Source organism: Taurulus bubalis, assembly GCF_910589615.1.
Source record: "Taurulus bubalis genome assembly, chromosome: 6".
Lineage (NCBI taxonomy): Eukaryota > Metazoa > Chordata > Actinopteri > Perciformes > Cottidae > Taurulus > Taurulus bubalis.
Window position 1 is genome coordinate 18403411 of NC_136594.1, and position 14233 is coordinate 18417643.

Below are 14233 nucleotides of genomic sequence, written 5' to 3' on the forward strand. Positions count from 1 at the left end.
GACGTTACAAGTAATTTACCATATAATGTGGATGTTTAGTGCTGGGAAAATGTAATGACAGCAAAGGAGAGAGTAAAGGAGATAAATGTTTAGCTCATATGGGGTGGAGATGTGGAGATCATCATAGGTTATATGCCAAAAGAACACAATACTAAGAATGATGCAGGATTTTCTGCTATGATTCATCCTAATACAACTGAATAATTCATAAATCACACATCACAACTTTCAACTTTTTAGGAACCAGAAAAAAAATTCTGTTTGAGGATTTTTTTTGTTTAGTCAGTCAATGTATTCATGAGTCAGTGAACTTAGCCCAAACTCATAAAGTAGCATTTATAGCAATTTCTTTTTCTTTTTTCCTTTAATGTGATAGTAGAGAGACAAAACGGTCACTCAACAAATCGAAACTAGGGTCAAAATGATTGGCTTGTGTGTGTGTGTGTGTGTGTGTGTGTGTGTGTGTGTGTGTGTGTGTGTGTGTGTGTGTGTGCATGTTAGACCTTATAGCTACCAAGACCCCCAACAAAATGAAATGATGAAACTCACTTAAATTAAAGGTTCACTCTTTTATAAAGTTTGGGGACTCACTATGAAAAGAATGTAAGGAATCAAAGAAGCAGAGGCCGAGGTTCTTCACTAGTATGGCAAACACATGATCCTACATTTCCCATAATGCAACCAATACCAAACATGTGTAGGCCCCTCCCTGCCTTGAAAATGAAAACTTATTTCAAACCCCATGCCTCCAGTTTGTATAAATATAAACATATTTGTAAATACAAAAAATACATAAATATACAATATCTAGAAAAGAAAAAGTGTAACATTTGCAAGGAAATGTGAAATAAAATTGCCTGAAAAACTTCCAGTGGCTTGAAAAGTTCTCCAGGCAGCATTATTATTATTACAGGTGACAATCATAATAGGCCTTTAGAATTGTATGACAAAGCTATATATTGATTGGACGCACCTTATATGGGGGTCCATAGGTGCAAAATACTAAACTGAGATTGTATGTTTACAATATGAATAAATAAACCAATCTGGAGATGTTTCATTTGAGAAAACTTAAAAACCTAATTTAATACAATTTATCATTATTAGTGCTCGTTTCTGAAGACAGTTATGGGCTCAAGTTTGGTCTGTTGAGGGATTATTTTTGCGTCTACTGCAAAAAATGTCAAGATGGTGGCAGTTTTGTCTTTTTTCAATCCTCTTCAGTTCTGTTTTTACACACTGAAGGAATAATCGATCCCTTCTTGCACACTTTTTCATCTTTAGCAGAGACAAGAAGAAGGAAGGGGAGGCGAAAGATGAGCAGAACAGCGAGAATCAGCAGATACTTAACATAATCTAAGGAATTTTTAATTCAGAAATGTCCTGTATTTCCTTCAGCTACTTTCAAATTGCCAAATGTGAGAAATAAAGATGCAGATGAGACCGATTTAAATTTAATTTCAGGACAATTTAAATTGCAACTCACACAATTTTTCACAATTGCAACGAGAATTTTGAGGTTTTAAAAAAAAGAAAAAAAAAGTAAATTGGCAATACATTTTATCTTCAATAAGATAATACCAGCTTATAGTAGGACACACATACATGCTATGCTGTACACTGAGTACACAGCGTTAACGTGCAGTACACAGAAACTAAATCACTATCACCTGGAGTCAGTGATACACCAGCAGAAAAGCGGGTCAGGAAATAAGAAAACTGAATTGGTTGAACATTGGAGGTGAGTTGCCAAGACATGGAGAGCAGAGGAGGAAGCAGGACAGAGTCAAGCTAAATTAAGTGGCTTCAGGATCCTGAGTGTGCCTTCACAGAAAAGTCTCAGTTGAACGTGAGAATGAAACAAAGGGGAGAGAAAAAAACAAGGCGCCAGGGGTTGTGAGAGGACAAAACACACGCGTGTGTGTGTGTGTGTGTGTGTGTGTGACAGACGATCACGATCGATCAAGTGTGTTCATTTGACACTAATTTCACAGCAATAATAAAAAATCAAAGTCTAAAACAGGAAAATGTGTTTGACTGTATATGAATATACACCCTTTTCTCTCTCTCTCTCTTTCTTTCTCTGTGTGTGTGTGTGTATGTGTGTGTGATTGTGTGTGTGTGTGTGTGTGTGTGTGTGTGTGTGTGTGTGTGTGTGAACGGAGCAGGACGCCCATTCCCAAAAGGAAACATCTGTACATTCCAGACAAGCTGTGTAAGAAAGATGGAGAGAGAGAGGGAGAGAGCGAGGGAGTGACAGAGAGAGAAAGAGTGAGAGAGAGAGGGAGAGAAAGAGAGAGAGACAGAGAAAGAGATCTCTGCTAAACCCATCAGCAGATGAAACAGGACAACACTGAGACGCTCCTCTCAAAAAGCTGATCCAGTCACACATTAGGCTGACACCTCACCTTTTGTGATGATCTCAACATCAACACCATATACGAACGAACTGTGTACAGAAACGTTCTCTTTGACCTTACAGGCAACGCCTCATGAACAAGAGGGGATTAAGTGGAGAGAAAGTGTGTATGCGTGTGTTTAACGTGACCATTTAATGTGACCTTCACCATGTCTATTAGCAACAAGCTCCCGTTCTCTCAGCTACCTCTCGACACACATGGTTTTACTAACACACACACACACGCACGCACAGGCACACACACGCGCACGCACGCACACGCACACACACACACACACACACACACACACACACACACACACACACACACACACACACAGCAGACATATGGTTCTGTTTTACTAACGGTGTGGCCAATGATCTAACCACTCCTTATAAGGCCTGTCTGGTGCCACTTATTCTGAGCTGGAGGATGAGAACACACACACACACACACACACACACACACACACACACACACACACACACACACACACACACACACACACACACACACACAGTCCTCATTGACTACTCTGTGCTTGGGCAGAGGGAATGACAGAGGAGGAGTGGGTACGGGCTCTGGAAAGGAAAAAATAAATCTGAAGAGAATGAGCGATGGAAGAAACTAAATAGACGAAGTGAACCACAGGAGTAGATTTATATCGGCTTGACTTCTTCCGCAGGCACAAGAAAATAAGTTTTGTGAGGAAAACTGTGATGTAGGTCTGATTGTTGGACAGCTTGGTATCTGCTGTTTCGCGGTGGCGAAGTGGTCCAAGTCCCCGTAAGTGAAGGCCAGCACTCCACTAACCCACTAAACACAGACTGCTCTGCGGTCACTTTCATCCCCCTCAGCCTCCCTGCCCGATTCCTCCGTTTCTCCCAGTCCCTCTCCCAATTTCTTTCCCCTTTTTTCCCTTTGCTGCTTTGTTTATGTTCGACGGCTGGACAGACCTACATGAGTCTGAAAAGAGGGGCAACGGGACAAAAGCAAAGGAGGGTTTAAGGATGATCGAGTTAGAGGAGAAAAAGGCAGATGTGAAGGGAAAGCAGATGATAAAGTGACGGGGAACCAGCAGTGAGCGACAGAGGCCAGGTCTGGAGAACAATCGCCCCACTGTGGGCTGCCTGTCCCAGGGGAGCCTGTCCCAGCTCGGCCAGTCTCCTTCAAACTGCTTCATGCGAGAGCTGACAGCCAGCCCTTCTTGCCTGGTCCATAAGTGCGTGTGTGTGTGTCGGGGTACTTTCCCTACTGAAGGAAGAGAGGGAGCATTACATTAGGGGAATGGGGCAGGAGTTAGGGAGACAGGGGTGTTGAGTGCAGAGGTTTAGGCCAAAAGGCCAAACATTTTGCTTCCTGGTCTGTCTCAGTCACAAACACCTCTCCTCTCCTCTGTAGAACATTCTGTCCATTTTTCCAGCTGCCGCTGCTGCTGGGTCGTCTGATGTCCAGCTGGCAAGTGCAGCGGTTTAACACACTCACTCAAAGATCAACGTACAGACATACACACAAATACACACAAACACTTATATGCTGCAAGAAAAACAGAACTCCCGTAACACTGTCTTCCGCTCATTGCTCACTCTTTTTGGGGTAAACGAAACTGTGTGAGTCCGATATATCGTAAAGTCATAAACTGTGGGCTGAAATAAAAAAAATGTCTCTCAGGTTTGCAGTGTTTCTGGAGTGTGACTACGAAAAGGGAATTCATTTTTTATTAATTCAATTAAGCATAATTTTGAAATTGGTAACTATATTTTTATTGACATTAACTGCAAAATCAAAAGTCCAGTTTGACTTTTTTTTATTTTGCAAACGGAAAAACTCTAGAAGACTCTACTTCCACTTGTCTTGCTTTATTTACGACATTGTAGACCCATCTTCCACATATTGACACAATCTATCATGTCAAAATTGTTAAAATAAATGCATCAATATCAAAATCTCAACCTACATATTGAGACAGACGTCACAATCAAGAAAACAACAAATGAATAGAACATAAACACAGAAATAAAATGATGTGACACGCAAAACACCAAAAGCAGACAAAGATAAATGGGATTTAAAAAAATTTAGCACACAAAAGTTATAATTTAAAGTTCAGTTTATAAATGTGTCTTTATTTGGCATTTTGTGAATAGCTGTGTGGACTTATAAATCATACACATTTACTGAAACTAGCTGAAAGCGTGAAAGAATAATGATGGATATCAGCTTCCTTTTGTCAGCCTCCACTTCACTCTAAATATTCACCTGTCTGTGTGTTGTATGAGCGGCATTCATTCTCACACTACATGCTGTTTCTAAGTCTGAGTTATGGCATATGCTTGTTTTTTGTGTGTTTGCCTTGTTTATACATCTGGCCCCTTCAATTTACATTTGAACTTTGGCAGGACCATGACGTGCAAGTTAAACGTTAATGGTTTAACGCAATCATCATTTCTTTAATGTTAAGTGACAACATTAATAACCTGCTCACTACTGCACATCAATAGAAATGTGTTTTTCTATGTATTTTAATTTATGACAGGATGGTGCCCCCAAAGGTAAAGCTTTAAATGTGAAGCACTTTGCATTTGTTTTGTAGTAGTGGAGATATTACACCCAAATGCTGTGCAATTCATGAGCAAAGAAAGCAAAGTAAAATATTGATCGTTGCGTTTCAGTGTTTCCATCAACATATGCTCAGCTTATATTTTCAAGCAGTAGTGAGAAGATAACATGATTGTAATACATTTATAGTGTTTTAAACAATGCATTTGTCCACACGCCTCTTGTAGTGCCACACTTTTTATTCTATATTTGTTTAGCGCTCTGGTGAAATGGATGCATACAGAGCATTCAAACTCAACAAGAACAGGAAGTACATGTCACAAAGCAAGAACAAGAGTCTACACGCACATGGGAGAAGTTTGCCTTGAGGGCTTTCTGTCCGAAAGGGTTTATTTTAATGACAGGAGGTTTGTTGAGATTGCAGTTTGCAGCCGCGAGAGCAGCTCTGTGAGGTTGACGGCATCGCAATATAGAATCTATGCATAAATGTACTCAGAATTTAGATGCTTTGGAAATAAAATACAGAGGGTAAATATAGTGAACAACAACTCTTTTGATGACCTCACCAATGCCACACAGACATGGTGATGGCCTTTCTTATTATTTTATTGACGGGTTTAAAGATTGGAGGAGCGGGTGTGATTACATGCAAACAGCAGATCAACTGGTAAAAATCAGGCTGTTGCACATGTCATGGGCACAGATAAACAATGTTTAATTTTTTTTAAACAAAATCATGAAAGCACTGCTGTGTAAACTGACAAAAAATGTATGTGCACATTTAAAGCCTTAGATCTACACAGGCTTTTGTATGCATTTGGCCCCAAGCAATCAGGCTGTGTACACAGGACTGTGCAATTTATTTCATATTTGTAAAAGGGCAAAGCTCCAAAATTACCGATGCAACAAGTGAAACAGAAAGAGCAGAGAGCACGATAATGTAGTATGTCCGCAGTGAAACAAGCATCCGACACCATCAAGACAGCCCAGAGATCGGCTGCAGAAATAAGCCAGTGAAAAGACTCCTATGGCTCAGCCCTCCACTTCACTCCATGAGCTATAGGTCATAGCCACTTCATCTTTTGCTCCCTATATTGATGCTTCGTCGTGCTCTCCGGACTTTCTGATTACATTTTTTTACTTTCCACTCACCCAGACAGGTCCACAAATATGGATCCTCTGTGAACAAATTGGAGGATGGATTTTCATTATTTCGTTGTGATCATTGTTCAGTTGCATTTTTCTCAGCTGTGAAAAAGTTACTGTAAGTCTGGAAATGACATGAGACATTTCCTGCTTAGCAAACAACCTTCCTTCACTTGAAAATGCTAAATTAGCTTTTTGTTACACATTTGAATTATGGTATGACTTTGAATGAAAATGAAACCCACTTGCAGCATCTCATTCTGGCCTCATTTAGAAGCAATCTAATAAACAATCTTTTTGTAACTTTCAGCCTCAAATACCCTGTTTGTCATTTAGATATCTGTATGTCTTTGCAGACTATAAAGGGAGTAGTTTACTGCAATACACACACACACACACACACACACACACACACACACACACGCTCTTTCTCTTGCAATGGCTGTTTATACCTAAATTCAAGGAACAAAATCCAATGATCACTCTAATCTTCTTTACGTGGGAAGTAACAACCGGGAGACAACAGGTCTGTCAAGTTGTTTTGTCGAGCTGGAGCCAAATACTAATGTTTCCCCTTCGTGTGAACTTCTGCCCTGGTGTGTTTCACTCTGACCACAACCCAGTCCAAAGGGTAACATTTCATATTGACTGCATGAAAAACATGACAAGGCATTGCAACAAGTAAAAGAAAAAGCTTGAGTTTAAATAATCAAGATCTAATTTTTTGTTCTTCACATTAAAATGCATTGCAGAGATTAGATGTGACACAGTAATACGGGTGAGCTTCTTTAAAAAAAAAAGAAGTAAGACAGTCTTTGTGACTGTAAGCAATCATACATTTCTCAGGAGAATCTGCTACTCGGACTTACTTGTCAGTAGACTAAATTAATCTCTAACATATTGGACAACTTCATCACCAGAAAGCCAAGAAGACACAAATTGGCTGTATTGCGCACAGCTACATACTTAATTATACTATATTTGAGTTGTATGTCTATATTCTACATGTAGGCCATTTGTCTATGCACCATGAGTGCCACTTTTTTCTTGAAGTGATACTCCATCTTTTCAGTGTCCAACACTCAATCTCTTGGTGTAAACAGAAGCTGTAAAGGTGGCTGTCGTCAGCTTGAAATAGATCAGGTCCAATGGATTCCTGGAGAAATAACTCCGAACACATCCATAGAAACTTTTCAAACCACTTCTGCAGCACAACAACATATTTTTCCAGCAAAGTGCAGCTAAATCATCAAAGCTATGAAGCTCTTCTTTATGTATTTTGTCATATATTTTATCACAGTATGGCTGTTTGGAACATGCTGAGTATTATGCTGACTATCAGAGTGGTGGATTATGCTGCATTACATTTCATTTAGCTGAAGCTTTTATCCAAAGCAACTTACATTTTAGCTCTATACACCGCAGACACAGCAACGGGGAGCAATTAGCAATTAGGGTCTTGCTCAAGGACACAACGACATGGACTAGCAGGGCCGGGGCTCGACCTCCAACCCTCGGATTGAAAGACGGGCATGCTAACCACTGAGCGACAGTGGTTATGGATATGTTTACTGTCACTATCTGATTCCACTGAATCAGAATGAAGTCTAGCTTAAAGACACGGCTGCTGTTTTCTGACAATGATCAAGTCTAAACTGCATGCTTTGATCACTTTAAAGAAGAGTTTTAGCTCAGTTGTTTCTCTCAAACCCTCTCTGCACACTGCAGTGCATGAACAATGTTATTTACGTGGCTGAGCATTTCATGTACTTTTTTTTATTTAACAGCATCAATTTCTCACTGTCAAACCTTGCTTGAAACTATCTCTCAAATTGTATCCTGTCACCCTTAGTTAGTTCCCAGTCTGTATATCCGTTTCTGTCTGTGACAACACAACACATCTGGCAAAGCTTCGGCAGGAAGAGATGCAGCAAATGATGTGAATGTTGCCCACATGTGCATAAGAAAGTCTATGACAGAGCAGTGTATTTTGTGGCAGTCGTCAGTTGTGTTGGTGTTAGAAAGTGTGGGCTAGAAGATAGAAAGAGAGAAGAGAGAAACCAACACACACACACACACACACACACACACACACACACACACACACACACACACACACACACACACACACACACACAAACACAGGCCTTCCTGAGAAAGTGAGTTCCTTCTGCAGTCTGCTGTGTAACCACCACCTCCACTTAGATGAGTTAATAATTAACCAAGACATTTCTGTTACCAGCAGTTAAAAATTACTAAGTGCATGGACACACCTACACACACACACACACACACACACACACACACACACACACACACACACACACACACACACACACACACACACACACATAGGAGGAGAGCATGGGAGCTGTCTCGTCTTCTTCTTCTCTCCCTGTTCCTTCCCTTAGGAATGTCTGTGCTTCTGAGAGTGATGTCATGACTTATCGCCATGGAAACACAACAAATTCCCCCTTACATATGGCCGGTAGATTCAATCTTTCCTTTCCCACTTCATTAAAGCTTGTGTGTGTGTGTGTGTGTGTGTGTGTGTGTGTGTGTGTGTGTGTGTGTGTGTGTGTGTGTGTGTGTGTATGGGTGGTTGTAGGGATGATAATCACCTCTGGAGGAGAGGAACAGAGGTAGGAAAGGCACAAAAAAGTGAGTCCTGTCCGTCTGACAGCTGTGAAATCCAGCACAAAGTGCAAAGCCAAATCTGCTCCGTGTAAAAAGACGTTGTCTCAAAAGCATCCCAAGACGGATACAAGTCCTCACCAACATGTAGAAAGTTAGTTTGGAAACTAAATAGTTACTTTGCTTTGTTACTTGCGGACACAGCGCTGTGGAGAAGGAAAGTCTGATGACGACAGACTCAAGTCTGACAACACACATGTATCAGCCTGACACATGTCGCACACCTTTTGTGTTTGTACGCAATTCAACATAAAATAAATAAGCGCATTCTTGTTTTTGTTTCCCAACAAGTGCAAAGCACCTGTGGGCGTCTATTTGTTTGATGAAAAGTCTTGTCTAGTCTGCTTGTACTGTAATATTAAAAAGGATGCACTTCAACTCTGACATGGCCTCTGTGTTCTTTTATATTTGGACTGACTTCACTGACCTTAATGTGGAAGGTACCGTATGTGTGAACGGCCAAATGACTATCATAAGTGATTTACAAACACTTTATTGTTGTTATAACCAATGACAAAGGAGATCAAGCCTTTAAAAGGAAAATGACAGCAATGAAAGTTTGAAATACGAAGCAATACATTAAATTGCGTGTCGCCAAAGAAATGTACCTGTTCCACCGAGCTCATGACTTCCACTGTGAACTGAATACGTGTTCCAAGCTGTGTACTTTCATGGACGTTGAATAAATCTCTCATTCACTTTCTTTGTCTTCTGTACTAGGATGGACACAGACTCACAATCAGTTGTGTCCCAGCAATCTGCATACTAAACAAAGGCTGCAGAAACTTTGGAGCGCAAACCACAAGCATGTCCCAGAAGTAACTTCAGAATTGCATAAACTGTGTGTATGAAGTGTTGAGAGATGTGTGTTATGTGTGTGGGTTGGAACTGATGGACTGATGTGTAATGGGAATGCTTTTCTCCAAATGCACTCTGTGTTAAAATGCTTCCCTAACACTATGATTCTTTTTTTCTCTTCTTCTTTTTTTTATACCGGTGATGTGTCTAAAATATTTTAATTTGAGGCAGGAAGGGGCACATAGGAGAGAAGAAGAGACAGCATAGCTTCCACTTCCCTTCGGGTCCCTTTTTTGTAAATTGGGTGAATTGTTCTTGCTTTACTTTTTTATTACCGTCTAACCGTTCCATTCATCAGATGGAATTCTGTTGCTTTTAACAGAAAGGAAAACTGTGTAATAAACAGTAGTTTGTGGTTACCAACAATACGTGACATTAAACAGAAAACAAGACCAGGCCGACGAAGCATATCAGCATATTTAAGTAGGAATCTCAATATTTCTAATCCTTGATAAAAAAAAATCATGAACCAGGATTTTTCTGATTGGAAAAATACCTTCAAAGTACAATTTAGCCTCTAATAAATGCCATAAAATTACGAAATGTAAAAAATTGTCTTTCAAGATTATTAAGACAATACAATATGATAATATATTCTAATCTAAAACTTTAGAGTCCAAGTACACACATTCTGGCTAAATAACTACTGCTGAGTAGTCTAAATGTGTACATAGGAAACTCAACAATACATCCATTATGCCTCTCTCTCTTCCTCTCCCTCTTGCCGCACAACCAACCATGGAGGTCACATCGGAGTGCTGATTTTGTTGGAAAAAATTAACATCCAAATTTCATAATTTTACCACAGAAAATAACACTCAACATGCACCTGCAAAGCAATTCCAAGGTTTCCTGCAGCGTTTTTAGAGGCGCCTCGCATCACTTGAAATAAGGAGCACCTAGGCTGAGGTGGTTAATTAAGCTCCAATAAAATAAGCGTGATACACAGTAAAGTATGTTGTTAATGAGGTGTGTCTGGATCTGAATGCCTATGCTACACTGTCTATCTGTAATACAGATACAATTATTCAGTTAGTTTTTTGTCTCACGTGATAGTAAACATATATTTATTTTGGGTGTCACATGGTAGTCAAGGGAATATAGTTTTTTTGCTTCCATGATAGCAAAGATTGTATTTTGTGGCTATTGTGATAGTAAACCCATTATTTTTGCTTCACTCATGGGGTAGAGAAATTGTGATGTGATTTCCACAATTTGAAAAAAGTTTCATAAATTAAAAATTAAATTAAAATCAACAGATTCAATAATGTACAGTGCTTCATCTCCCACCCCTTAAATCATGTGATATAGAGACTGACATTGTGAATGGAAGGAGGAGTAGCCGAGTCCGTGTGGAGTGAAAGAGTCGCAGTGGCACACAGTGTAAACTTTAGGCTGACACAGCAGTCTTAATCCCAATCCATCTGAGTGAGTCAAATGTCAAATGTCAACTGGCTGGTCATGGCTTGCACACCCATGTTGTGACATACACACTTGTGAATAGACACACACTATCTTCATAAAACACACACTCTCAACCACCCGCTGTTAGCCTATTACTAATTTACAGCATCAGTTGATGTGTAAAGAACATTTGACAAAAAAAAACAAATGCAGATCCACAGTTTGTTTACTCCTACAAAGTCTCAAGCAGTGCCAATGACAAACTGGACTGAAACCACAAAGAGAGAAATCCAATTATGTCACCCACTATTGATATTTGTGGAAATGAAAGCTAAAGAATAATGGCTTGAATTACCTTTTGTTTTCAAGTTCTAGGCCGTATCTTTATCCCTATAGCCGTACCTAAAACAGTGTGACACTTTTTACTGGAAGACATGCTTTAAAAGCACCTTCCAGAGATTCATAATAGCCTTGATGAGAGGGAAAACTACTCAATAGACGTAAGAAAGGTAATTTAGGGAGGTGTATATCTAATACATTACATCTTCAGACAGTCTGGCCCTTACCCCGACAAGTCCCTGACAGTAAATTATATTTTGTACTCTTTAAATATTGAGTGGTGGGTAAAAAAGGCCAAGCATTGCCTGCAGCATTATAATATGAATATAGGGAAGTTCTCCACTGGATCTCGGCTGGATGTCTCTTGCTGCCACGGTCAGCCATGACATTTCATGGCATGAATTTAAATATCTGACTTTAGTTCCATGCTTCTGCTTATAGGGTGGGAGCAGCAGACAAGAGGCCAAATTAGCGAGGACAGTAATGTTCACAGTGAGTCACCTCCACACATGGCTTCTGCTGGTACAGTTGGGCCGAGGAAGTTTTTCTAGACGGATCCAATTAGCACTCCAACAGAGTCTGACGTGATTAGAGACAGATCCTGCTGCAGTCTGCCTCTAATTAACGTGGCACCTAACAGAGCCCTCTTCCTCTTTTATGTAAATATGATCACTAAATGTCAAGTGCTATTTAAGGAAGCTTGTTGAGATGAGATTTAAATACATTCAAAATAATAACAAATATGGACGCTGCCTTTAGTTGTAAAGAATTTCTGCTGAAACACACAATTTGATCTGCTTACAAAACCCAATTTAAACGATAGTTATATGCGTATGCAGTCAAGTCTTTTAAAATAAGCAAGTTCCAAAAGAATATGCATTGACTTTCAGCCCTAGTTTAGGGTAAATATCTAACGTAAATAGAAGAAGGTAGAGTGAGGGGAAATAAATAATTGATAACATATGTCTTCCGTCGGTGCAGAACAGAATGTTCTCGCTGCAGCAGCTCCAGAGGCTGAAGAATGATCTGCACCACGAACACCAGCTTCACTTCTCTGGTCATCAACTCAACAAACGCTACCAAACTAAACACACACACACACACACACACACACACACACACACACACACACACACACACACACACACACACACACACACACACAGTACAACTCGCAGTCTGGCCTTCAAAGAAGCCTGCGCCACACGCAAAAGTAACCTTGAAGTAGAAAGTCCTACTCGTTTTTATTATTATAAACGTTCTGTGTATCCAAATGTTGCATGTTTTTCTAGGAATATAATTTATATATGTTTCTGTCTTTTGTTTCTTAACAACGTACACCATTGCGCAGGTTCGGTGCAAATTTTTCCAGGCCATATTAATCCAACCTCCACATCTGTCATATGCATGCCTCTGGCTGCAACAAATTATTATTTTCATTATTATCTAATCTGCCAATTATTTTCTATTTTAATCAATTAATCAAGTGTAATATATGATATAATATAATGCATTCCAAAACACAAAGATTAGCAATTTAGAAAGATACAAAATGCAGAAAAGCAGTGAATACACACATTTAAGAAAAAACAGCCAATTGTTTGGTTTAGTTTAGTTAATAAATAATCAAAATACCTGCTGGTATATTTTCTGTCAATTGACCAATTAACTGATCAACCAGTTTGTTTTGGTTTCAGGCATGACAACAACAAAAACCGGAGCACAAAAAAAAACTTAGAAAACTATCGTTCTCTCAATTGTGTAGGATGCAAAAAAGAGAGAAATAAAAACATGGTCAGGCTAAGAGCCCCATATTGGTCACCACATGGCAAATAGCAGATCGATACACACAAAAATGTATTTATTGGTAAAAAAATAACAAAAATATATGGGAAAAATTAAAAAGTAGCATATAATTTACTTGCCACGTTAACTTAAGTAAACATGCCCCATTAGGGTATGTGTTTTAATCTTTATACGAGTTATTTTAAACTATTCCCATCTCTATATAGAGTGAATGCCCCTTCCCTGTACATCCCTCCTGCTCAGACTGCTGCGGCTCTTGACTTACAGCACGTTGGTGGCCAGCGGGATGTCCGCCGCTGCTGGGGCCCTTTCCAGCCCGAGGTTGGAGCAGTTGACGACGCAGGACGGCTGGGGCCCCGCCGGCGCGCAGCTGCAGTTAACGGGACAGGGGCCGCAGCTCCGGCCGCCGTCCTGCGGCACGGAGCCCCACGCCTCCAGGCAGCACAGCGCCACGAGCAGACTGGAAAAGAAGCTGAACCTCGGGACGCAGACGCCATGTTTTCGCTTGGATAAAGTCTGTCCATTTCCACAAGGCATAGCTCACTCACATCTCATCGCCTCTGATGGTGTAAGTCCTCTCAGTCTGGGAAGGAACACTCTGCACTGGACAAAGGCAAACACGCGCGTGCCCTTTCCACGGCGTTCATGTGAGGAGACCAAAAGAGAAGAAGGGATGAATAGACACCGTTATCTCCCCTGCGTTTTTCCTCTATTCTGCTGATCGGATCCTCTTCTTCTGAAAATCTAACGGAGCTTCTCCAGAATCCTTTCAGGGGAAAAAAAAGTTTTTGAGAACTTCCTCTCTCCTCCTCTTTCCCCTCAATGCAGTTCTCTGAGCCGCCGCTGAGCGCGCAGCCCTGCACACGGCTTCATGTGTCCTCACTCCTTTCTAAAAGTCTAATATTCTACCCGCTGTCTTGTATTGAACAACATTTAAAAATTACATTTAAATAATTACAAGAAGTAGAGAAAATATGTATTTAGTGTTACCTGATACTACTTGATATTTTTTGTACTTGTCTCTCTTT

The 14233-nt window shown here is 40.2% G+C and overlaps 1 protein-coding gene across 1 annotated transcript in view; it reads right to left on the reverse strand.

Annotated features, from left to right (window-relative positions):
* pkd1a (polycystic kidney disease 1a) overlaps window positions 1-13742 on the reverse strand; it is a gene marked incomplete at its 5' end in the record, with an annotated part of 55227 nt that extends 41485 nt beyond the window's left edge. Inside the window, one exon of the mRNA XM_079219817.1 lies at window positions 13471-13742. Within this exon, the coding sequence (XP_079075943.1) occupies window positions 13471-13742 (272 nt within the window). The remainder of the gene's footprint in view (window positions 1-13470) is intronic.
* Window positions 13743-14233: the final 491 nt, after the last annotated feature.